Source organism: Maylandia zebra, linkage group LG6, assembly GCF_041146795.1.
Source record: "Maylandia zebra isolate NMK-2024a linkage group LG6, Mzebra_GT3a, whole genome shotgun sequence".
NCBI lineage: Eukaryota > Metazoa > Chordata > Actinopteri > Cichliformes > Cichlidae > Maylandia > Maylandia zebra.
The window spans coordinates 18,184,179-18,210,617 of NC_135172.1; the positions used below are offsets into that span (position 1 = coordinate 18,184,179).

The 26,439-nt window shown below is 40.9% G+C and overlaps 3 protein-coding genes and 1 long non-coding RNA gene across 11 annotated transcripts in view; 3 read left to right on the forward strand and 1 right to left on the reverse strand.

Moving 5' to 3' along the window:
• Positions 1 to 5,809, forward strand: part of prom1b (prominin 1 b) — a 34,485-nt gene extending 28,676 nt beyond the window's left edge. For 4 of the 8 annotated variants that reach the window (XR_001342335.3, XR_001342337.3, XR_001342338.3 and 1 more), the window contains 6 exons: positions 450 to 518; positions 746 to 835; positions 2,716 to 2,831; positions 3,514 to 3,670; positions 4,691 to 4,725; positions 4,811 to 5,809. Coding sequence is in view for 2 of the 8 variants with exons in the window: in XM_076884801.1 (XP_076740916.1) it covers positions 450 to 518; positions 746 to 835; positions 2,716 to 2,831; positions 2,993 to 3,023 (306 nt within the window). In the remaining 6 variants the exon portion in view is untranslated. The other 4 variants (XR_001342336.3, XR_013098930.1, XM_014413360.3 and 1 more) reach the window with 4 other exon arrangements.
• A 2,648-nt stretch (positions 5,810 to 8,457) lies between these two features.
• Positions 8,458 to 9,764, forward strand: fgfbp2b (fibroblast growth factor binding protein 2b). The gene is made up of 2 exons (XM_004549283.5): positions 8,458 to 9,291; positions 9,458 to 9,764. Exon 1 carries the CDS (start codon positions 8,487 to 8,489, stop codon positions 9,270 to 9,272), a length of 786 nt encoding a protein of 261 aa, XP_004549340.2. The 5' UTR covers positions 8,458 to 8,486; the 3' UTR covers positions 9,273 to 9,291; positions 9,458 to 9,764.
• A 3,219-nt stretch (positions 9,765 to 12,983) lies between these two features.
• On the forward strand, positions 12,984 to 14,708 carry LOC101482110 (fibroblast growth factor-binding protein 1). The gene is made up of 2 exons (XM_004549284.4): positions 12,984 to 13,083; positions 13,172 to 14,708. The coding sequence occupies exons 1-2, from the start codon at positions 13,013 to 13,015 to the stop codon at positions 13,845 to 13,847; spliced, it is 747 nt and encodes a 248-aa protein (XP_004549341.3). The 5' UTR covers positions 12,984 to 13,012; the 3' UTR covers positions 13,848 to 14,708.
• A 9,935-nt stretch (positions 14,709 to 24,643) lies between these two features.
• Positions 24,644 to 26,155, reverse strand: LOC143419178 (uncharacterized). The gene is made up of 3 exons (XR_013099156.1): positions 26,057 to 26,155; positions 25,920 to 25,970; positions 24,644 to 25,171 (listed from the first exon to the last, which is right to left on the reverse strand). It is a non-coding gene; the product is annotated as an uncharacterized LOC143419178 (long non-coding RNA).
• Positions 26,156 to 26,439: the final 284 nt, after the last annotated feature.

The window sequence follows — 26,439 nt, forward strand, 5'->3', positions numbered from 1 at the left end:
AGATTTCTTCCTGTTAAAAGGGAGTTTTTACTTCCCACTGTTGCCAAATGCTTGCTCATAGAGGGGTTGTATGGTTGTATATTCCCTCTATTATTGTAGGGTCTTTGCTTTATAATCGTAAGGGCTCTGAGGCGACTGGTGTTGTGATTTTGTTCTCTGGTAGCAAATGTGTTGCCTCAGAATAAAGACGACTTGTTTTTCTGTGGCTTATTAGAGTCCCATTGTAAGCAGACTGATTACATTATTATAAATATTTTTTGTGTTTGCAATCCAAACTTGATTCACTGGCCAAGAACGTCATTATCGTAGTGCTCAAATCAGGTTACATTTTAAAGAAAAGTGTATAAAGAGCTAATCTTGATCCAACAGGGAAATGAACTCCAGAGCTTGAAATCTCAATCGTGATCATAGTGAGTACTCATGAGTGTTTTTCATTTTTTTGGTTGTAGGAAACAAAGGCGTATGTGCAGGGCTTGGTGGGATACTTCAAACAGTACACAGAATGGGTTAAAAACTCTGTGAGTACTCTGCCATTTTCTCTATTGTTTTCTTCAGTGTCTTTGTACAAAATTTGCAGTATAGTAAATCCTTCCTCTGCCTCTTCTGATTATCTGAGTCAGTGTTTAATTTAGTTTTAGTGTTTAAGTTTTAGTATGGTTTAAGAACTGCTGATTTAACTTGAAGTTAATGAATAAATGTGGATTCTGAAGAGAGATCAGCCAGCATGTGTGTTTTTATCCTACAGCTAACTACAGAGGTGGCCCAGTGTAAACCCATCAGCAACATTGTGGACAGTATGGAAATAGTAGGATGCAGCTTCATAATCGACTCACTGGTAAGATGTCATTGTGGTTACCTGTATGTGTGGATGTGTGTTTTCCCAGCTGTTTGCACAGTGCATGTACCTTCATGTACCTGGATGTAAACTAAAAATATATGTGTGGTTTTATGTGAACTGTTTGGGGAGCTCAGAGTTTTAGGAGGAGAACGGTGTGTTGTTCACAAACACTGAGATTAAATAAAGCCTGTTTTGTGTCTGGGCCGGGGATTTACACACACACATGGATTCTTCCGTGTTTTCACTCCTGACCCTGAGGAGTTATAAAGGTTTATGTTTTTATACTTGCTGTATATCAAGCATGCGACTTCCTGAGAGTTTAATGAGCCCAAACAGGCCAAAGACTGTGAGCAATATAAACAGGATTTTAATTTTTGCACTGCCTGCAGCTACTGTACATTTAGATGTGCTTTGTGTGTGCATGTGTGTGTGTCTGTGTGCACGGTGCACACATATTTTAGGCTTCTGTTCGTGAAATGCAGCTGCATAAATGTGTGACATTAGCAGTACTACAACAAGTATATTTATTATTAATTCATTGGTCCATGATGTTATTATGTCTTTAAAAGTCACAGTCCTGACATTTCATTCAGTGATGATTACAAATAAAAAGTCCCCTGATTTAAGAGTTGTTGCATATTAACAAGTACCTTAGCTCAAGCATTTGCAAATTACTCTTTTAGTCTACTTTAAACTTGTACATCAGTACATTTCTAAGGTAAACATGTTTTTATGGGACTCTCTACAGCCCTAAAAAAATTAAATACACCCTTACTTCTTCAATAGGAATTAAGGTCGTCAGTTGCAGCCAGATGCTGCTACTCACTGTTAATCACTTGATTCGCTGATCCACAGCAAGTCTGAAGATCATTACAAAGGCGGACATTTTGGTAGTTTGTTGGTCTGGATGTTACAGGTGTTGTGTTAACACACATCTGAATATCCAGATGTGTGTTAACACAATGCCGCAATCTCTCAGGAATGGATGTCCCAGCAAACTCACACTCAAGTCAGGCTCAGAAGGACTGAAAGTAATCCAAGAGCTACATCTCAGACTCTAAAGGCCTCAGTTCATGACATTCAGATTAGAAAAAGACTGAGTAAGTGTGACTTCTTTAGGAAGGGTTGCAGGACAAAACCTCTTACCTCTAAAATGATCATGGCAGCACGATGAGGTTTGCAAAGTAACATCTGAACAAACCACAAGACTTCTGGAACAATGTCCTCTGGACACCAGAGACCAAAGTGAAGTATTTAATGCACAGCACCACATTTGATGAAAACCAAACACAGCAGCACAAACACCTCATAACGGCGGAGGATGGATGATGAATTGGGTTTGTTTTGGAGCCACGGGAACTGGGCATCTTCCACTTCCACTCCATCTGTGTGACAGATAAAGCTGGACTCAAACTTCTCACACAGAGTCCTGTGTTATCGGGCCAAAATTCCCAATAAATTTCATACAGGAAAAGTATCAAGTTATTGATGCTGAAGATGGTTCTACAAGTTATGGACTGAAAGGGTGTACTTAGTTTTTCACAGGACTGTATTGTGTTACAATAATGTTAGAATAATATGAAGCAGGTGGACCATAAATGATAATAATCAATAAAATAGTGGTTTCGTTGTCTTGTTGTTATGTAGAAATATATTATAACCTCCACACAATGTTTCAGTCTCTGCAACTTTTGTCAGGTACAGAGAAACGGGTACAGCCATTGTGCCAAATATGAGTTCTTATTATACCCACATTAATATCAAGATTTGAAATCTTTTTGACAGTGTTTTAGCACTAAGAGTTCAGTGTTTAGTGAAAAGTAACAGCAATGAATGAAATCGCATAAAATGTGATTACTGGTACTTTTATTTTCCAGAACACATTCTGGTTTGGTCTCGGCAGCTGCTGCATCCTGCTCATCCCCAGCATCATCTTCTCTGTCAAACTGGCCAAGTATTACAGAAGGATGGACACAGAGGACGTCTTTGAAGAGTGAGTCCAAACCTTCCTCGTTATCCTCCTGGGTTTTTTTCTGATGTAAATCAAAGCCAAATTCATTAATAATTTTCTTTCCTTTTCTCTGTCCATTATTCCTTTTCACGGACACGGATTCTCCTCGTATTTTCTCCTTGTGTTGTATCCGCTCACTCCAGCTCCTCTTACCCATGGCTTGTTGCACTTTAACATCGATAATTCATGCACTTTCTCATCTTCTCCCACACACTTACTCGCTTTTTGGAACGGGACTGTTCAGCTTCGAATCTCTTGAGCTTTTTCACTCTTTCTTCTGAAATCACGAGCTCGGCATTTTAGCTCTTAACATGGACTTTCCCATCACTGCTCGCGCTCTCTTTCTTTCCGATGCGAGCGTCGCTCTCTGTGGATCACTCCATCCCTGTCACTTTCACAGGAGTCTTCCCCTTTTTCATCTGCCCCTCCCCTCGTTCTTCTCTTGCAGTATGGCTAATACAGGTAATCACGGTGAACAGGTGTGTGATATCCATGGAAACCTTGCCATCAGGTACGAGCCGCGTGGAGCTAAATCTGACTTGCATGCTGGAGTGTTAATTGGTGGAGGGATATTTGGAGTCCTGTCAGCGTAAATTTTTATTTACCACATATAGAGATATAAAGAATTCCCTGTGTGTGTGTGTGTGTGTGTGTGTGCATTCAGCTCTCCCTATTCTGACACTCTGACTCGGTTCCCTCGGGCCTCTGCCCCCCCGAGCTACTCAGTCTGGTGACCCACTGGAACTCTCTCCCTGCTGATGAGGTATTGACGATCACTGATGACTCCACTAACCCTTACAGCTACGCTAACAACCAGCCATGTAAGACCATCCAGCATCCCACCATCACTACGCTGATTTCATTTTGACAAAAACATCCTTCTTTTTCCTGACTTCCCTCTTATCTTCTTCATCCATCACTGCATTCAAACATCAGAGCCCACTGAAATGAAGTTTTCTGTGATGGAGGTAACTGCTTATATCCACATGATGCTGCCACGTGTCAGGCATCCAGATTGTGCCTCAATTAGATCAGTTTTCATCCTTGGATATATGCAGTGTTCAGTCAAAGCTGCACAGGAAGAGAGAAAAATCTTTTGCTTTTGTGTTTGAAGCGCTGTTGTGTTCTCCAGTTAAAGGAAAATGAGCCTCAACAGGACAAAACAGAAGAAACCTAATGCGACACTATTTTTCTGAAACATTTTTCTTGTGTTAAGACCAAAAATGAATCAATCTATTATTTGGAAAAACAAAAAAACAAGAAAATCATTTTTTAGATTCCTGAAAGGTCCCTGGTTTAATCCTGGAAGGAGTCACGAACGCACGTAGCTCTGCATGATTGATTTGTGTTTCCTTCTGAATAACAGAGCACCCAAAACTATTTTCAAACACTAAAAAAATGTTGGAAAACTCGTGTTTTCCCCACCAGTTGTGAAATAACAGTAAAGGCCCCAAAACACAAGTCCTGGCTTTGAATGTGTGCAGGTGAAAACCTCACAGGAAAATAAATTAATAAATATTATTCTGTGTGTAACTCTCACATATTTCAGCTATAGAAATATGAATACAATTCCTGTATACCTGTGTACATGTTTACCCTCCAATCTTCAAAGATTTGTGGAAGTGATTCCCATTGTGTGGACCACAGGAAATCATTTGCTTTTTATAATCATCTACTATGTGGTTTTAAAAAAACCCATCACCCTCACCCTGCAACTTATAATAATAGCAATGACAGTAACAGTCACAAGATGTCGCAACAGCTCCAGATGCTCTTCCTGATGATTTGACTGATGTTCCAGTCATTAACATAAAACATTACCTTTTCTTTTCCCTCCACAGTGGACAGGAGAACTGGAACTGATCTTCCCTTTGTGGTAAGCGCTCATCTGTATCTCTTTACATATTTCATACCTGACTCTTAGTGCACTTTATTTTTCTAAAAGCTTTCTTCGTTTCCAGGATCACTGGGCTGTTTAGGCTTCCGATTCAGATCTTTTAACACTTCCAAGGACAAAAGGGAAGAACAATCGTGAACTCTGGGATGAAGGCGTCTTTCAGTAGTCCTTCAGGCCATTTAACAAAACCACTAATGCCAGCAAAATCCTATGAAGTGTTTTCTCGACCCCTTTACCATTTTATTATGTACACCAACAGCTGCATATTTAGCTGCATAGAGAATCAATTTGTACTTACATAATCAGTTTTAAACAAGGCAACACAAGTGTACAGTTTTTACACTTTCAAGTCTTTTGAAAGTTTTATATATTTTTTGTTAAACTTTGTTTTATAACATGTAAGTAGGTTTGTAGTAATAGCTTTCTTTTTCTCTGTGAATATTTGTAATATAGCTTACATAATTTGCATCAAACAGGTTTCACTTAGCAGGTGTTTATTTAAGGAATGGTTTGACAATTTGAAAAAAAAAAAAGTAGCTACTCGCTTTCTTTCAGAACTGACACAGATCACATCTCTCATGGGAATCTACCAAACAGCTGTGCAGCTGTGTTTTTGACCAAAGAGACCAAAGGTATTGAATTATTCATTTAAGCAGCAAAGTGGCAGCTCTGCTCGGCTCAGTACATCCTTGAAACATGAAGACTGCGCAGTTTACTACAAAGTGTTACAAGCTATTAAATACACACATGTGCTTATTCTATTGAATCAGCTTTTATTTAACTAAATTTAATTAAGTTCCTGTTTATGTTGTTGTTTGTTCATAAAAACTGTATGTAGGCTGTCAACTTGTTTGATCAGCTTCAAAAGTTTGGTAAGCGCTGTTTTAACAGGATTTAAGGAGCGATGACACACAAAATATCATGTTTCACCAGACTGTTAATGAGGGCCTGTTGCTTGTGTTGTCAAATAAAATTCCCAGAAGCCTCTGCAATATTAAAGGTCTGAAAAACACAACTGGGCTTGTGGTGAGGATGCAAATCTCTAAATAAAAACTCAAATCCAGTGTCGTCTGTTTTTTATTGCATAAACATGGTTCATAAATCACACGTTTCTAAATATAAAGGAAATGTTTTATTGTGTGCAAAACCTTTAAAAAATGACTTAAAAGGAGTTTGATACGTGCTCAGGAAGACACGTGATGCTCATGTGGCACATGCAGAGATGAATTATAGTTAACTAGATGACAAAATATTTTAGCTAAAATAAAATGAACTGAAATGGTACTATGAACTTTTTTAAAAGTGTTTTTTCTTATTACATCTGTCCTGATTTTCTGAAAATTGGCCTCTGACATGTGCTCCATAATAATTAAAAAGATGGAAACTAAACTGAAAATTAGAAAATCCATCCTGAAAACTAAACTGAATTAAAACAAGTAAAAAAAATAAATAAAAGCTAATTAGAAAATACAAAAATATAACTGCAATGCGCACACAGCAGCTGGAGGTAGACACAGGAAGTGATGATGGTGCTGGTGGTGTTAGAGGCAGTATTGGTCAAGTTACTTGAAAAAAGTAATCAGTAACTAATTACCGATTACTTTCCCAAAAAAGTAATCCTGTTACGTTACTGATTACTTATTTTCAAAAGTAATTAATTACTTAGTTACTTAGTTACTTTTTAAAAACACGATTTACAACCTGAATAGGTGATAAAACGATAGATCTTTCAGCCCAATTCTATTTTTTCTGCATAATCCATCATACAAAATGTAATCAAATGGAAAAGTCTCTTTTTAAAACTTGTTTTATTAGTTTTAATCTTTTAACTTTATGCATCAAGCAAAAATTTAATTATATGCAACATTGACTGGAAGAAATTTGTTTAACATTTAAACTTATTTTGTGCACATTCCAGCACATAAAATAATTTTTTTTGTGTGTTTACACTCACTCTTTCAAATAGATGCAAGTAAAACACAGCAGAAAATAAATAACATCAAAGACTCAGCGGCCATGTTGCTCTATTTTCACCTGTAAAGCAGGACTGGCGTAGGCGGAGGTTTACCCTGGTGCAGGTGTGCCGCAGCGGTCAGTTGAAGAATCCGCGAGTTTCTCTGTGAGTTTCCCATTACGTAGTTGTGCACTCGGTGCTTGCTTGGAAGTTTAGGGGTTTTTTTCGCTGTAAAAAGAAGTTTTCTTCCCACGCACGATGGACGCTAATGTTTTTGTCACTTTTTATGGAATCAAACTCAAAGTAAGGTCAGTACTTCCACGCTTTAAACGCTGCATGCTCATACTCTCTCCTGCACTCCATATATGATCCATTGTTGATCTGCACACAGCTGTTGTCACTAACGTCGCACTCGCTTACGTCACTGTCGTGAGACATTCTCGCAAAAAATCACTGTTTTAGTAACGCAGTAACGCAGCGTTCCTACGGGAAAGTAACGGTAATCTAATTACCGTTTTTGCAATAGTAATCCCTTACTTTACTCGTTACCTGAAAAAAGTAATCAGAAGTAACGCGTTACTGCCCATCTCTGGTTAGAGGTGGTGTGATGCTGTTGCACCGTATGAGAAGAGAACTAAATATAGGAAAACATGGTGCAGACAGCCCACACACACACATCCTCGGCGTTTCTTCCAGCTGAGCTTTTCCCCGCTTCATTAGGCTAACCGCCATAAAAATAAAAACTCCCAGAATGCACTGAGCCTGTGCGTGCACTTACACACTCTTTCACTCAGCAAACAAACCCGCTAGCTAATGCGGAAATTTTCAGTCTGGTCTGACTTTGAACTCGGGCTCTCCAGACTGGTGGTGCCCAAGGAATGGGAGTGCTTATGCAGTAGGGGGGAAGGGGGATATTTAAATTTAAACTACCAGGCAGTAGACCTACGCCATGCCCGCTCAATCCAAACAGCTCACAACATTAACAGCTCATGTATGCAAGAGCTGCCAACAGAGTCGCTGTGTGCATGTGGTAAATGATAAATGGACTGCTGTTTCTTGAGTTCACTATCTTTAGATAGATTCCCGGCTCTAACTGGAAGAGCCACAGGGATCAAACCGCTGACCTTCCACTTAGCAGATGACCTGCTCTACCTCCGACCGCAGACTCTAGAGGTGCCCCCGGATGTGAGATTTGCAGTCAGACCCTCTCAAACTATCAGGATAAAACATTTTCTCCAGGTGCAACCAAAAACACTCCTGTAGTGTAAGATATGTACTGCAAGTAAAACATAATTTACCATCTTTGGAAACTTTGAGAGACATCCTAGAAGTCCATTTCAATTAATTCTGCAACAAAAGTCATCAAACATCTAAAGATTTGTTGTTTTACTGAGTCACATATCAACTCTTAAATCTCCACCAAGTAACCTGAGCCTGCAGTGTGGCTCTGGAGCCTCACTGCTCTCCCCTCCTGATCAATGGTCAATGAACCTCTTATGTGACACTGCATAATGACTTGCAGCTATTTGGCCTCATGCGTGTTCTTCAGACCTCTTAATTCTCCCTCGGCTCCCACAAGCCAACCCCCCTCCTTTTCCTGTCTTCATCTCTAAGTTTATGTTCACCCTTTCCTTCCATACGTTACTCCTTGGTGTTTTTTTAGCATACCACACGAACCTTGTGGTTGCTCTGTGTGTGTCTGTAGCATGAGGGAGGGGTTAAAACTTTTCAGCTTAACTGAATAATGCCTTCTTTGTGAGCTTCAGCTTTATAAATTCCCAGTTGCATGCTTTCCGTCCTTCCACACCTTAACTTTCTTTGCGGACACTTCACCCCTGAGCCCTCGCCTGTCCATCAGTCCACGCTGAACACCATGAGAGCTGGGTTGAGACTGTTGCTGCTGGTTTCGGCAGCAGCTGTTTGTGTTTCAAATGCTCAAACCGACAACAGCAGCGACAATGACAAGCAGCAGCAGCGCAGCATCTGGGATGAACCCATCAGATTCAGCACCAAGACCAAAGACTCCTGCACCATGGTGGTGTCTGCACCAGAGAACTACACCCGCCTTCGTGTCTCCTGCAAGGGCCAAACCCCAGGACGCTCTTACTACTGCGACTTCCAGGGAAAACCCACCCTGTGCCGGGCCTACAACCAGAACCCTCGCCACTACTTCACACAGATGATGTGGGAGTTGAGGAAACTGAGCCACGCCTGCCAGGGAACTAAAATCTACCGCCCGCACATGTGCAAGAAATACCCAGATGAGACTCAGATGACCTTGCTGGCCTCCTGGCCCAAAACAGCCAACTTGAAGCCCTCCAAGCCCGCTCAGGAACCACGTAAACCAGCACTGCCAGGTCAGACCAAGCCTGTTACTTCTCCTAAACCTGTGAAGCCCAATAAGCAGCCAGGCAAGGGGCGTCAGAGCAGGAAGACTACTCCTAAGCCTGAGAAAACCAGTGATCACCCGACGGAGCTGCCTGAATCCACAGCTTCCCGTCTTGCATCCGATTACTGCTGGAAGAGCTTCCAAAGCATCTGCACCTACGTCATCAACTGGTTCCAAAACTGAGACGATACCGCAGCCACAGGTGAGTGACGAATGAAGGAAAAGAAAGGGCAGAGAGGGAGAGATCTTAGCAATGAACACGCTTATAAACTTACATTTTTAATGTGAAAATGTGACTTTTCTTTGTCATTTAAGTTTGAAAATGCTAGTACAATATGTTCCTGAGTGCTTTTTTGTTTTTATTTCAGTTGGAGTGCCCCATCCGCACTTCCATCTTTGACCTCTGTGTGGAAGCTCCTGGAGTCATTTGATCGAACTCCAAACTCCTCGCGTTACAGCACCCTACAGACTGAGACCAAAACCCTTGACCTACACCTGTGTGCAATTAGCAGATGATTTCTTTCCTGTAGTGTCTTTTTTTTTTTTGAATGTGTCAAAATGACAGCAAGACAAAGGAGAAAATATAGCAGGCATGTGTTTCTGTTTGTATATGATGGAAAATTCCCTCCAGCTTTAATTGCAGAAGAGAATAAAATCCGAGTGGTGGCCCTCCTCTTTTCTGTGTCCCTCTGTTTCTTCTTCTACTGAGCTGAAACAAAGCAGAGAGCTTTCACGCTCATTTATTAAAAGGAGATCTTGTTTCTTTCCACCCTTCGGCTGGAGCACCGCGACTGCTGTCCAGCTGGGGAAGCTGCTACCGTGCGACACGAAGTCTGAAAGAACCCATGAGGTGCAGGAGGTGTCTGAGCAGAGCTAAAAACGTCTTTGTATGAGCTGATGAATTGAGTCCTGAGAGCTGCTGTGTGCAGGAACAGAGGGGGTCTGTGCGCATGCCGAAGATGAGTGGAAATGGATGTGGTGGCCGTGAAACACACACACAATCTGATAAAGACGGGAGAGTTACGTCACATTTAGCACTTTGATTTTTTTTCAGTCCCAAAGACGGAATAAGCAAAAAAGAGGAAGTAGAAGTCCTGTGTGATATTGCAAATTTCTATCATTTACTATAAGTTCTATAAGTATAGGAAAAAGTCTTTGAAATTTAAATGTGTTGTAAGCTAAGTAAGCTAAGCAAAAAAAAAGTGAGAATGACAACGAGCCAAATCAAAGTGAGAGCTGTGTTCTCCGTGTTGTGCTCTCTGACCATAAGAAAACTATAGAATTTGTTTCAGGTATTAATATAAGACTAAAACAAACTCTATAGTTTATTATAGGCCTGATTTAATATAATTACAACACTGGAATGTGTGCAGATATATCTTCCTTAAAGAGGAAATTGGAAGCACAAATATAAATATAAAAACCTGCAACTATTATTGCTGGTGTCAATCGTTCATCATTTTACTTTCTGTATAATCTTTGCCTTTAACTACCGTGGAGTAGAAAGTACTGTACTTGTGATCTGTTTTTAGGCTGTTTAACCTGTGGTGAACACAAGATGATGCTGCTGAGCTGGGAGCTCAAAAACAGATTGGGGCCCTGTTCTAGTGGTGACATGAAGGTGTGAAGAGGAGCAACCAAAAAGTTGTAGAGCTGCAGAAGTGTCCTCGCTGTGAGATTTTTCCCGAAATGTGTCCAAAACAAACATGGAGACAAGCACAAAGTCATAGTTTGCATCACTTTAAAGGACTTTACACTGACTTGCAATCATTTCCTGAAAGCATACGATAGCTCTCTAAATCAAGTCCTCACCAATCTAATCCAATTTTATTTATAAGGCACTTTCAAATACCCAGCACAGGAACAAAGTGCTGTACAGAAAATAAGTTAAAAACAATAGAATAACAGAAAACAGCAAAAATAAATAAAAACATAATGCATAAAATTAAAACAGCCCTATATTAAAACAAAAACAAAAACAAGATAAAACAGCATCGAATCAACTAAAAACGACTAAAATAAAAAATAAAATAAAAATAAAAACCAACATCTCACGTGGTGTCAAAGGCCAGGGTAAAGAGGTGGGTTTTCAAGAGTGACTTAAAAACAGGTAAAGAACTGGCCTGTCTAATCTCTAAAGGGAGCTCGTTCCACAGTTTTGGAGCTGCTACAGCAAAAGCACGATCTCCTCTAAGTTTACGCCCAGTCCTGGTACATTCAGGAGCAGCTGATCAGCTGACCTGAGAGAGCGGGTGGGTGTATAAGGCTGTGGCAGCTCAGAGAGATAAGATGGGGCTAGGCCATGGAGAGCTTTAAAAGCAAATAAAAGAATTTTAAAATAAATCCTAATAGAAATGGGCAGCCAGTGACGTGAAGCTAAAATAGGGGAAATGTGCTCAAACTTTCGAGTGCCAGTTAAAAGATGAGCTGCAGCATTTTGCACCCTCTGTAGATGAGTAATATATGATGCGCTGACCCCAATATAAAGTGCATTACAGTAATCCAGCCGAGTGCTAACAAAGGCGTGGATCACTGTCTCAAAGTGCTGTCGTGAAAGAATTGGCTTTATTTTTGCCAGCTGCCTGAGCTGAAAGAAGCTAGATTTTACCACTGCCTTAATTTGATTATTAAACTTCAGATCTCAGTCCACTCACCTTAAATGATTTACAATTTACAGTATTGTGCAAAACTCTTGAGTCCTCCTTTACTTCTCTATATTATAAAAAAAGGGGGAAAAGGTACAACCTCTTGGAGGACACTGCACAACATTTCTTAAGGATGTGACTTTCAGATACTGTTCATCTGCAGTGGACAGTTGCTTTTGAGCCTGTTGATTCTTCTTTCCTCTTATCCAGTTTCCCCATATTTTTAAGGACTCACTGCACACCTTGTGCCACATTTTCAGCTAATAGTTCTTTGGGAATCACCTTGTTGGTGCAAAAACACAATTTTTTGCCTGTCAAACTGTTACCTGGTATTTCTTTTACAGATTCGACTAAAGAAATGGGAACAATTCACATGTGAGCTATGAGGAGTGGTCAGTTACTAGATACAAGTAATATGGAGTTATGTAATTTTACACTTGTGTAGGTAAAACAATCTTTTCCTATGATGGGAAATCAGAATATATGCAGTAAAATAAAATAAAAAAGACCATAAAACATTGGTCTGGATTAGACACATATGTGTGCATCACAAGAGAACTCATACCAGACTTTTGCTTATTTAAAATCCAGAACAGCAACTTTGTGCCTCTGGTCTCTCTGTAAGACTCCGTTAGTTCTGTGTTTGATCTCCACCAACTCCAGGGAAGATGGATATTTGGTTCTTTATAGGGAACTATGATCAGCAGCTTTATAATCCCTAATGGTATTTTGAGTTTAACATGGAAAATTGAAGTTATGATCCAAAGAATACAGTCTTTTTTCATAAGAATGGATTGTCCTCATGTTTAATTTTTATTGTCCTCTTTTTAATCTTGGTTATTATTAGATGATCAAGAATCTTTTTATAAAAACAGGGGAAAAAAGAAGAAGAAACACAAAACCTGCGAACATAATCTGGGGACATATCTCCTGAAGACAGCAGAGGGTTGGAGTTGTAATGGTAATCAGGCTCATGGTGGCTCTTTAGGATCAACCAAGAACGTGTACTGACATGCTGACACATCACCCACTGATCATCTTCACTTCTACTCACTGTAAGAGGTGGAAAAATCCGTTTTGGGCATGTCATAGCAAAACATAATCTGATAAGGAACTGCTGCCACATTTTCTCATTTAGATTTCTATAGTGCTCTCTCTCTCTCTCTCTCTCTCTCTCTCTCTCTCTCTCTGTGTGTGTGTGTGTGTGTGTGGGGGGGGGGGGGGGGGGGGGGGCGTGCGTGTGCTGGACGGAAGCAATGGGCGTGATAGTACCTATGTATGAAAGCCATGTGGCACGCCAGTAGCAGCACAAGAAGAAGTTTTACGCACAGCAACACTAGCCATTGTCGGTAAGTTAGGAACAGCACCTCGGTGTTGAGACATTTCAGCTGCACTTTTTTTGAGTGTCACCATTTATAGACATATATTTGCTTTCAGGTGGAAAGTTACTCTGCTGAAACACATCATGCTGCTACTAAAGGCTTCAGCTCCCTGGCTGCTGCTGGCTTTCCTCGGACAGCTGGTCTCTCTGTCCTGCGGTGCCCGAAAATCGGACAGAGCCGTGTCCAAGTTGGGTGTAGCGGGTGGCCGGGGAAAGTTCTCCACAAAGGAAAGGATGCAGTGCACGTGGGTCGCCAGCGAAGTCAGGGACGCGGTCCAGCTACTGGTCAAATGCGAGAACCCGGAGGCGCGCGTCACAGGCGGGATCGCCGACCTGCGCTGTGAATACAACGCCAAACCCCGGGGTTGCCCGGGTTACCTGTCCGAGCCCCTAAACTTTTGGAAGCAGGTGGCACGCGCGCTTAAACGGCTCCAAGGTAAAGTGTGCAAGGACGAGCGCGCGCTGGTGAGGGCCGGGATGTGTAAGCGCGCGCCACGAAGTGCGCACTTCAAGCTGGACATCTCGAGCTCCCGTGTCTCCGCTCAGTCCGGAGACCCGGGGACTCAGCCTCCCTCACCGCCCCCATCATCTCACTCCACCTCCACTGCAACGACAGCGTGCACGAGGCGGCGCGCGGACCACGGCAAAACGGCTGAAGAGTACTGCGGCAGCTCTTGGGCCAGCGTGTGCTCTTTCTTCCTATCCATGATGCAAAGCGATGAGGACTGCTAGCTACAGGACGCATGAGCGGCTTTTTTGTGTCTTTTATTTCTAATCAGCAATAATCAGATTATTCTCTGTGCGCATGCGCACCAGTTTGAGTCTACAGATTTTACTCAGGTGATCTTATTTATGAGTTGAGTTTGACTCAACAGATCAGAGCTGAAGATTTTAGTTTCTTGGAAATGCCATAATGTATGGGCAATTGTGAAAAGTAAGGATTTTCTGTGTTACTCTGGCATTATTTTTTATCCTTGTGTTTTATCCCATAAAGTAGACATGCTCTAATTACCTTCACTGTTAAACGCTGCTCAGACATTCATCATTCATGGACTTTAATTTTGAATATTTTCTTTCATGTTAATACATTAAAATATAACATTGTGATAATTTGTACATGTATAATCGAAAAAGACACGTTTATTGCATGATCAGACATAGTTAGAGCGATAGATTGTGTATAAAGTGTCAGTTTCTCTGTGTGTTTATGTATAATCACCTCATGTTGTGTCATTGAAGCGCTGTTCTGATCCTAGGATCTAAAACCTAGTCCCCGACCTGCAGACAGGAAACATTTTAATGCTTTTGCAAGTATGATTAACTGCACTGCTGTTGTTACTTTAATGTAACTGACCCGAATGCTTCTTCCACTGCTGTTTGTCTCGCAGAAGTGCTCATTATGATGAGTTGTCTGTTTTCTTCTACCTCTGGTCATCATTCAACCACTAATGGAAGAATCTGTGTTTATCCTCCACATTTGTGTTTTTTAGTCCTTGAGCAATTTGATAAACAATATAAACAGCAAACGTGTCAGATTTTGTCTTTTCTTGTCCTCACTAAGTCTTATTTCATTAAAACAGTGTTTCCAACAGTTCCAACTTTTTACTCAAATACTTTTTGTGCATATTATTGTTGGCTGGAGTGACTGTGTCTGATGATTGGAAGATTGGTGGTTATTTCTCCGGTTCACCAGTGTACATTCTGAGATGTCCTTACACATTGAATAACAAGCACTGGGTGACTGTGGCTCGTAGTCTAAATGAGCTCTGATTGCTCAGTAAGAGCAGTAAAACCATGTGTTTTATATATTGAAGTCCATTTGCTAGTCTCATTAATCATAGTCAAGGAACTCATCATCAGTGGCGGTTTTTGATATGGGCAACATGGGCCATGCTGCATCATGGCATTGGCAATTTGCGAGGAGTAAGGGCGCCCTCCATTTACCAGGTGCCCCTGCTGCTTGCTGCACAGGGAGGAGAGGGGCGGGACAGCGGGGGATTCTCTAAAACAAATAAAAACAAAAAAAACCAGGGCTTCCAACGTTAACATCACGATTAATGCAATTAATCCACCTGGAGAATGACTCAAAATCCCTGAAATGTCTCTGTCAACGCATTTTGGGCAGTTTGTCCAAAGTTTGTCTATTTTGCTCACCAGATAGATTGATTGCGTTAAAAAATTTTATTGCATTAATCGTAATGACAGCGTTAACGCGTTGACAGACCTACAACAAACACAAAACCAGAAGACGTTATGATAAAGACTTATAATTTGCACCGATGTGTTTTCTAAATTCTATCACTCACATATAAGTGAGCGTGAGGGCCCTCGGTGCACCTGCTTGCTGCTGCTGCTGCTCACACACAACCTGTCGAAAGGGGAGGGGGTGTGCTGCTATCAAATAGTGCAGATTTCATTCATAATGTTATCAATGGATAACAATCAATCATAACATTATCAATTCATAATGTTATCAAGCCCATTATGTATTAATTATTCTTTCCTGGGTTGTTTTGAAATCCCAGAAGAAGAAAAAAAACATATACAAAACTGATTCCACTAAGGTGTAGGTCTGTTAGATATTGTTGTGGGGTTGGGTGTTGATAGTGGAGTGCAAAATTACTGATGGAAGATGGACAAGAAAAGGTCAAAGCTATCAGGTCCTCAGTTTAGAAAAAAAGAGAAAAGAAGAGGAGAAAAGAGCGAAAGATACAGGTAAGCAGATGTGTCTTTGGATAATGGCATGTATTATGTATCCTGAAACAAGATAACATTCATCAGTAGGGACTGGGAAAACGTTTACTTTTGTCAGCCACTCGGCTATGATGGTAAACAGTAGTCAGAGAGTAGACACAGATGTGGCTTAGTTAATCTTTCGGACTGTGTTCAGCATAGTGTTAATTAGCCATTAACTGGAAGAGGTGTGTTGTTGATTTGTCTGCTATTCTCAATGTAAGACGAATTATAATGACTGTTTGTTAGCCATTTGCATACTCTCTCTCTCTCTCTCTCTCTCTCTCTCTCTCTCTCTCACACACACACACACACACGCAAAAAATATTTATCAGGTCAAATTTAGTATGGTTCCGACAACAGTTGTCACAATAAAATATGTTAATTTGCAATCCTTATATATATATATATAAATGTGGAGCGAGTGTTCGTCCAGGGCACCAAACAGGCCCCTGCTCATCATGTACAAATAACTGCTCAGACTGCTTTAACGTTTTAAAAATGTTCTCACTGCTCTTGGCTCCATATGATGTCAGTGAGCGTGGCTATTTCTAATATGATCATAGGGCACACAGCAATACATCTGCTGTTTAAACCTTCTGTTTTTGAGGGGCACCCAATCAGAAGAAAGTTGGGATAGAGATAGAGGGAAAAATATAAATAAACTGAGGGACTGGTCTAAGCCACGTCTGAGATAAATAAGGACTAGAATGATCTGTGAAATTATGCATAGCTGCTCTACAAGTCAAAGAATAACAATGTGGATTTGATAATGTACACAAACAGTCTCTGTGCAGCGCACATATCCATCCATTGTATCCATCCATCCTCTTCTACTTATCCAATCCAAGGTTGGGTTGTGGGCCTTATCCTAGCAGGGCAAGAGGTAGGGAAAGTTTGCTAGTCTCTCACAGGGCTAACAACAGGGCTAACACAGAAGACAGATAACCCTTCACACTCACATTCACACCTACAGCCGTCTTAGACTAGACTTAGGGACAGGGGGAACATGGAAGCTCCTTACACGTGTTTTAAGCTTGTGTTTTAAAGCCCTCCAACAATTTTAAACTTTGTATCTGACATTTGTGCTGAACAAAACATCTTCCACCTCACAATCAGAGCACACTTCAGTATGGTCGATGAAATGATTTGTGAACTACACCACACAGAGTTGAGACCCAGATGACTTGCTCTGAGGTTAACACTCCACAAAATCATGAAAGACTCAAATGCATAACCGGTCCAGTTGTGCACGGCATCCAAACAGGAGGCTTGTTCCTGAAGTTTCCTGCAGAAGCCTCTAATTATCTTCTCAGTGACAGCAACCGGTGTCACGAACGCTGGTTCTCACAGAAATATAAGTAGTAAGACTCGAATGTTACAGATGCGTGCACTCATGTGCGTATATGTGTGGTCCCTGGACAAGGGAGTGTTGCCTCTGACCTCTTTGCTCCCTCAGACAGACACATAAAAGTTGTCTGGAGTGTGACTTCCACCTTTTCCACATCAGTCCTCTCTCTCAGACGCCATAAAAGAGATGCTCAAAGACAAACTGTTCGAACAAATCCTTCATCACAGCTCAAGGGTGCAATCAAGTGTCACCACACAGTCAGAGGTTAAGGGTGAAGTAGGAAATAGTACCACCAAAATGTCTCCCCACCTCTATTTTTAGTCATCTTGTGGGTTAATTTGTTTTACCCAGGGGTGAGTGCAGATAATAAGGAAAATCCACAAGCAGGATACAGGGATCAGATCCTTAAATGTTTGCTTAAGGTGATCCAGTATCCAGAGCCAATTCACTTTATAAGCCATTTGTAAGTGGATTCTTCCACTCAAATTCAAGGACTGACTTCTTTGCCGTGTTTGTAAAATTACTGCATATTACAAAAATATCACACACAGGAATATTAATGGACGCCTAATAGATTATTATACTTTATTATACTTTAACCTTTCTTACACATAGAATTTTTTTTAAATCCATGATTTTGACTTGATATTTAATACGTCATTTTTTAATCTTCTGTTTGTGCTTTTATATATGTGATCATGCCTTTGTGTATGGAGTTTCCATGTTTTCCCTGTGCCTGCATGGACTCTCCCAGTACTCCAGCTTCCTCCCAGTCCAAAGACATGCTTGTTAGGTTAATGAGTTATTCTACACTTGGCGTAGGCATGAACGGTTGTCTTTCTCTGTGCGTTAGCGCTGTGAGAGTCTGGTGACCTTTCCACAGTGTATCCCAACTCTCACCCTTTGACAGCTGGGATAATGCCCACCCCAGCTTTGGATGGGATAAGTAGAAGAGGACAAATGGATGGATGGCGGGAGGGATGGATGGAAAACCTCATAAAGACTGCTTCTGTGTTTTCAAGAGTTTCAGTGTGTTAAAATGAAAAGCAAATGAGAGCAAATACCAGAGGAAATTCAATCCCAGGCACTTTGGTGGCGTTGTCGGATGACTTGAAGTTACTCTCGATGGTCGGCAAACTGATGAAGTATATCAAACACACATATGAATTTATATGTGATTGTAAGATTTGTAGGTATTGGCTTGTAGTAAGGTGTGAGGTGTGATTAGGTGGGTGTATTCAGAGGAATTTGCTTGTAGTCCCACCTCACAGGTGTTTGAGCACACAGGCACACACACAAAGTTTTTCCTTTAGTCAGTTAATATTATGTTAAAAAAAAAAGCATTCAAATATTATAATATGTCCTTCTCTTTTGAATCCAGAGTCACTTTGTGAGCCCTCTCGACCTTAAACAGAAATCTATTTTAAAAAAAAAGAAATGTGTTAAACAAATTGTACCTAAAGTTTGGGCTTCTGCCAAAGAGGCTTGCAGACACTGTTAAAGAAAGGAAATCAAACAAAAATTAATGGTAGTCTTTTTGTTTCTTTAAAATTCATGAAATACTAATGTAAATACATGTTGTACAGTATTTGTGTAAAGCCTCTTCACAGCATGAGGAGCCCTGTTAAGACTAAGGATTATCTGAAACTGTTACTCTAAGCCCTGATGAGGTGAAGAAGCCCCTGGGGGGGAGACTCATTATTATCAATAATCATCAGCTCATCTGAGTCATATTCAGGTATGTGCATCTCCTTATCCTTCCTGTATAGGTTACACTGGGCACGTCTCGTCTTGTTTATTCCTCAGAGGATGCTATAGCTGTGAAAGCAGCAGCCTTTGAGTCCTTGGTTCAAAGTATTACATCACCTTCTTTAGAAAACCCTTTTGATGTGTTCCTATCTCCTCTTCAGTCAGTCTAAAGACACAAAACCCTTTTGTACAAGTGTCTTCCTGATGAATAATAATAAAAAACATGTGAAAACACGTTTCTAAGTCTTCAGTTCAGCACTTTAGCCCTGCTCAGAAACATTTAGACTTTAAGACTTTAATGCCAAAACAGCTGGTTTTTCATAGACTTGTAAAACTGTTAAAAAAAACAAACAAACAGATTAGCCTAATTTCTGGACATTACAGTTTTTCTCAGTCGCTTTGGTGCGTTTCTCAGATCAGAATTGAAATTCTCATAACTATTAGTTCAACCTCCACAACACTCAGTCATTTGTGCACATCATAGTAGCAATTTCTCCTCTCTCTGAACAAACTGCAAATGATTTTGGACATGAATCAGTTGCTTCCATACATTTCCCTGCTGCTTTCTGACATTTCCATTTGCTTATATCATGTCAGTCAAAAGTAATCATACCTATGGATGCTGAATAGTCGTTCCCAATAAAACTAATAGTCATACATCCATTGCTTGAGTCATCACACACAAAATTGTTGAACTAGTTATCACATGCCAAATATTGGCCATCTGTCAAGCAAATCCTATACCTTTCTGTATCATTTTCCCTGGAAATGTCTCCGAAATTGAACAATTGATCTCAGGTGAATTACAGCTGTCACTCATGAGGAGGCGTGTGAAAGTTTAGTTGTAACCAATGACAAACAACTTGTTCACTGTCAATTATGGATGAATCCTGTGAATCCCCAATTGGCAAGCATATATAAACTGCGCAGGAGCTAGTGTGTACCATTTCTACACTTCTGTGACACAAAATGGAAGGTCAGCACCGTGGAAGAGGGGTGAGGATGCGGGGAGGAAGGGGAAGGGGAAGAGGGAGAAGAGGCAGATATAGGCGGATTCCTAATGAAATAAGGGCTACAATTGTGGACCATGTTGTCAATCACGGCCTCACCATGGACGAGGCTGGTCGAAGGGTGCAACCCAATATTGGAAGAACTACTGTCAGTTCAATCATTCAAACATTCCGTAGGGAAAACAGGTATGCAAACAGTAATACACTGTACTGTACTGTGCCATCTCAGACACATCACATGTTACTGTACTGTATTTGCAATTTCACAAAAAGTTCACTCTGCACCACATAGGATTGTAAGACAACCTCGCGGAGGCGGAAGAGGGCCCCTTTTTACCCCACAGCAAGAAGAAGTCATTTGTGCAATGGTCATTGCAAACAATGCAATAAAGCTGAGAGACATACAAAGCGCTGTCATAGAGAATTACACGGTATTTGGCAATATTGAATCTGTTCCAATTTCAACAATTGACAGAGTACTCAAGAAAAATGAAATCCACATGAGCAAATGGCCCTGCTAGCAGCCATGGATGCAGCATGTGACGACATCACAGCAGGGTCCTGCAGAGGATGGATTCGCCACTCCAGGAGATACTTTCCTCGCTGCATTGCGAGGGATAACATCTGTTGTGATGTAGATGAAAATATGTGGCCAGACAGACAGGAACGTCTGGATGTGCCAGAATGATTTACTGTACTGTTACATGTGCTGTTTATTGTTCACATTAGTGCACAGCTCTACCAAATGGGTGATTTTATGTTTACATGTATTCTACAGTGCACAAGTGACTGTAGCATATTTTTCTTTTGCACAATTCTGTAGGATTACAAACACTTCTACACAATGGAAATGTGAAACGTACGTATTCAGTGTCTCAGTTACTCCCAAGACTCCCATAACATCTACAGTGACTTTACTGCACATTTCAGATGGCTGTACAGGTAGGCCATAGTGCTGTCGTCAGCATTTTCAGGTGTCACCAATTGTTTTTGCAATGGGAAACACTGAAATTATAAACTGTCATAGTGGAAACATGACAATGCCATTTGACTATCTTGTTCATAAAGATGGTGTCAAGACTTTTCATTTTGATGGCACTGACAGTTTCATTGACATGGATACTTGCTTTTGAGGTATGGATAATCAATTCTGTGCATGTGACGTGCTTTTGCAGGCTATCCACTAGGTTTTGCAGTTTGCACTAATTGTTTTGGGAAATGCACTAACTGCTGTGCAAATGTTAATGGTGTTCTGAGAAACGCACCAAAGCGACTGAGAAAAACTGTATTACCATGCTTCTGCATAAAGATGCAGACACATACCCTCAGCATGACTTGATGAAAGCAGATGAGAATAGCAGCCACGTGACCTTTTATCAGACTTATTAAATCCAAGTAAAAGTTAAAAAAAAAAGATTTTAATTCTATTTTGATTTGAGTCTTATCAAATTGCAAGATGATAGATAGATAGATAGATAGATAGATAGATAGATAGATAGATAGATAGATAGATAGATAGATAGATAGATAGATAGATAGATAGATAGATAGATAGATAGATAGATAGATAGATAGATAGATAGATAGATAGATAGATAGATAGATAGATAGATAGATAGATAGATAGATAGATAGATAGATAAACTTGTACCACAGTGACGGGAAGAGAAAAGTAGGAAGAAACAGCTCATCATACAAACAATACCACATCATGTCTGTGAAGGTTCTCAGTCATCCAGGTCATCGTAGTCATCGTAGTCGCTTTTCTTTGCAAGCTCCTTTGAATACCACATCATCTTTCAAACATGGCACAAGCAACATTACAGTACATGTATGCACAAAGGTCACACATTCAAAGTGTTTTTTGATAGTGTGACAGCTGAAAAAGGTATCGGGATGATTTGTGAAATGTACAGGTCCATACCTTCTGCTCAGTTCAAGAGTTTCTTGAAGCAAAGAAAGGAGATATTCTTCAGTGCTTTTCAGTTATTAAATACAACACTGAATACTAATGCACAAATAAACAGCAACTGAGGGAGGTTTCAGTAAAGCCCTGGCAGAGCATTTTAAGGGAGGAAACCATTTAATTTATTTCTTATATTTCTCCAGTTACCTTTGCTGCCTATTCCAGCTTTATCCCAGTTGATGAGCTTTTCATTAGTGTACCTACACCAGACAGTACCATATGACATTGCTAGCATTTTACATTATAAATGAGCCATCTTTCACCTCTTGAAACATAGACAGTCACAGACACAATTAGGCTGCACAACGTTTGTCACAAAGCCATTTATCTTTCATTGATTTGCTTCTTTCTCTGGACACATTAACCAGCATCTAATCCTCTTTCTTAAACAAACTTCCCATCAGATTCTTTTGTAGTTCACAGAGCCTTGGCCAGTGTGTGGAGCAGGGGGAGGGGCTGCATGTCAGACGGGAAAAATATCAAAGCACAGCTCAACGCTCAACCAAATACCCATGACAAAATCTGAAAAAGCTGACTGTTCACATGCCCGCTCATAGTCTCCCACACCCAAAGACACACAAGGCAACCAGGTAGGAGGAGTCAAAGGTATTGTTCTTCCAGTGACTCGAGGTGGTCTGACCCCACACCCAGCTGTTTGGACCTCATTATTGGCTGCCGGTTTCTGTGGCAACAATAAATGCCAACCTCTTCCATGAAAACAATGACAGAGTATCATAACAAGACCTGAGATAATCCCTCCTTTATCAAACACATACACTGAGGCGTGAAAAGCACATTCCTCTCACTTTTATCGTTAGTATGCAGGTATTGACTTAGCTGAAGTCAATACCTGCATAGTGAAGTTTACAGTGAACATCCATCCAGATCGTTTGGTAAAACGAATGCAGTAAAGCTTTTCATTATGCCTCATCACCAGTAGATGATATATATGATATACATGCAGTAGTGGTTTAATCTGACCTTTTCCTTTAGTAATGATGCAATAACATAAAACGCTCTATTGCAGGTAAGAGTTAAAGTGTTTTTTTATATGTAAAATCTGAATCTGTAAGTAATTTCAATTTTAAGATAAATTGAGTAGATAAAGAACATATTTGGCTCTTATATGTAATAGCCTTTTTTGTAAATGATATACATATATATATATACACATATACACATACATACATATATATATATGCACACAATGGAAAATGAGTTTGACACCATTGGCTTAAAGGGAAGACAGCCTTAAAGGAAGAGGAGTCAAACCAGGGATGAACAGAAGGGCTGCACCAAGGCCCAATTTAAAATAAATAAGTATTTTATTTTAAATTACTTAGAATTGTAAATCATGCAAAGCTGTTTCAGTACAGTACAGGAATAAAAACATGCAGCTCTTCTGTGATGTTGAAGATGAACACTGAGTAGTGAGTGACTTCCCCATCTATCAGCTGAAGAAGACGCCTACAGAGGGTCAGAGCTCAGCAGCTCACCTCATCTCTAACAAAACTCCTTTGACTCCCTCTTGTGGTCATGAGAGGTCAATACATATGTAAAAAACAAAAACAAAAAAACAGCATACTGGCTGCAATATTATTAATGAGACACCACTGAACTTCATCAAATTAAGCATTTATTATTGGATATATATGTTCTCCCATACAAAGTAGACAATTGCAGTCTGACACTTCAGCATAATATTTCGTTGTATAGTGAAGGAACACTCCTGCCTGGCACACTTCACAGTACAAAAAACACACACAGAAAGGAAATTCATCACTGTGTACTTATGAGTAGTAAGACTGAGCGATGAACTGAACCAATGTCCAAGTATGACGCCATGACCCAGTTTAAAATGTGCTATAAAAATGTGGTTTTTGCAAGAACCTAATAGGAACAAAAGCTTTGATTATATATATATATATATATATATATATATATATATATATATATATATATATATATATATATATATATGCTGGGTGTTTTATATAAAAACACCCAGCACGCCCCTGCGGGCGGTTTATCCTTCAAGCTCGGGTCCTCTACCAGAGGCCTGGGAGCTTGAGGGTCCTGCGCAGTATCTTAGCTGTTCCCAGGACTGCGCTCTTCTGGACAGAGATTTCCGATGTTGTTCCCGGGATCTGCTGGAGCCACTTGCCTAGCTTGGGAGTCACCGCACCTAGTGCTCCGATTACCACGGGAAACACTATTACCTTCACCCTCCACATCCTCTGGAGCTCTTCTCTGAGCCCTTGGTATTTCTCCAGCTTCTCGTGCTCCTTCTTCCTGATGTTGCTGTCATTCCGAACCGCTACATCGATCACTACGGCCGTCTTCTTCTGTTTGTCTACCACCACTATGTTCGGTTGGTTAGCCACCACCATTTTGTCCGCCTGTATCTGGAAGTCCCACAGGATCTTAGCTCGGTCATTCTCCACCACCCTTGGGGGCATCTCCCATTTTGACCTTGGGACTTCCAGGTTATACTCGGCACAGATGTTCCTGTACACTATGCCGGCCACTTGGTTATGGCGTTCCATGTATGCCCTGCCTGCTAGCATCTTGCACCCTGCTGTTATGTGCTGGATTGTCTCTGGGGCATCTTTACACAGCCTGCACCTGGGGTCTTGCCTGGTGTGATAGACCCCAGCCTCTATGGATCTTGTGCTCAGAGCTTGTTCTTGTGCTGCCACGATTAGCACCTCTGTGCTGTCTTTCAGTCCAGCTTTGTCCAGCCACTGGTAGGATTTCTGGATATCAGCCACCTCCTCTATCTGCCGGTGGTACATACCGTGCAGGGCCCTGTCCTTCCATGATGGTTCCTCGTCTCCCTCCTCTTTCTTGGGTTTCTGCTGCCTGAGGTATTCACTGAGCACTCGGTCAGTTGGGGCCATCTTCCCAATGTATTCTTGGATGTTCGTTGTCTCATCCTGGACTGTGGTGCTGACACTCACGAGTCCCCGGCCCCCTTCCTTCCACTTAGCGTACAGCCTCAGGGTGCTGGACTTGGGGTGAAACCCTCCATGCATGGTAAGGAGCTTTCTTGTCATTGTCATTGTAGTCAAAGGAGCTTGGAAAGAAAAGCGTCTGGACTTCTGAAAGTTGCTTGAAGACGTTTCACCTCTCATCCGAGAAGCTTCTTCAGTTCTTTCCTGAGGTGTTCTGCACTCCGGTTACCCAGGATGGTAACAAAACATTGTTCATCAGTGCCAAACTTCTGCTCTCCAGCCTTGAAGAGGGCCTAAAACCAGAAAATGACGCATCATGCATGTTATCATTTAAAGCGTGTTTTGTTGATCACAGGGAGAAACAGCTGAATTTAGTGTCTATGGCAGAGTACAGGGGAGAACTTGAAAAAACTACGCTTTTTACTGTAAACACTACAGGAGATTTTCCTGCTTTCATATCATATTAACTCTGTTGTAGAGATGAGAAACATTTCCACCAAGTCAAGGATTCAGTGGTGATTTCAATAGATGATAGTACATGAAGCCATCGAGGGAATGTGATGAGCTACAACAATGATTAGGATTATGGAAGTCTTAGAGGTCCAGAATGTACATTTTTGTGGACTACCGAGCCTGAATACCTCAGATCCGGAGGTCCAGAGTCTTTGTACTAGACCCAGCATGTTGCTGTCAGATCCAAATCTCTCTGAGCTTCACGATGAAGTAATTTCGACGTGATAAAATAGATTTGCAACAGAAATCACATCTAGATACATTTCACTAAGCTATCTATGATCAGTTTGGCAGTAAAAACACCAGAAGACACCACAGGACCTTTCTCTAAGTAAAAACATGACAACATAACGCCCTGTTCTGAACAACATTTTAAGGGAAGTTTTGCTCATGTTGTCCAGCAGAGGGCGTCAACCCAGCTTTACAGATTAACTGAACACCTGACCAAACGCATGTGATGGTCATGCCGTGAGACTAAAAGCAAAGAAGCTACTGATGATGAGGAATCAAATATTTTAAAAAGCCTACCTGAGCGTCACTCTCTTTGCTTTCCGCCTGGATCCCCTTCTGCCTGTTTGCCTGAGAAGGAAAAGAACGTTTTAATTAAATAGAGGAGAGGATTATATTTACCTGAAGAAGAATAACAAGAGGTCTCTTGAAGTGACCTGAAGTGTCTCCAGCTATAGCTTCCTCCAGGTCGTGATCATATGAAGAAAACAAACTATAACACTCAATGCCCTTCCTCACATGACCCCAAAGGGATTTGTGTCTCCTCCCAGAATCAGGAGGTTTTGGGATCTCTGGAGGCGGTGGATTTGCATAATCAGAATTGTGACTGGGTCGGAATGGCAAGTAGTGGAGGGTTTTCTGATGATGAGGACATGGATGTTGATTGGCATAAAGTTGGACATAGTAGAAAGGTAGGGGTTAGGAAGGACAAGTTGAAATCCACGCCAACAGGGAAGCGGGCACTTGAAGAGGAAGATGCTAGGCATGATCAAAGAAAGAAAGTATTGATGGAGGAATTTAAAGTGCTATTGAAATTCAA

Excerpts from the sequence above, each read along its gene's own strand:
- fgfbp2b (XM_004549283.5), top strand. The coding sequence starts at position 8,487 with ATGCTTTCCGTCCTTCCACACCTTAACTTTCTTTGCGGACACTTCACC.
- LOC101482110 (XM_004549284.4), top strand. The coding sequence starts at position 13,013 with ATGAAAGCCATGTGGCACGCCAGTAGCAGCACAAGAAGAAGTTTTACG. Across the intron at positions 13,084-13,171 it reads AGCAACACTAGCCATTGTCG|GTGGAAAGTTACTCTGCTGA; the intron begins GTAAGTTAGGAA and ends ATTTGCTTTCAG.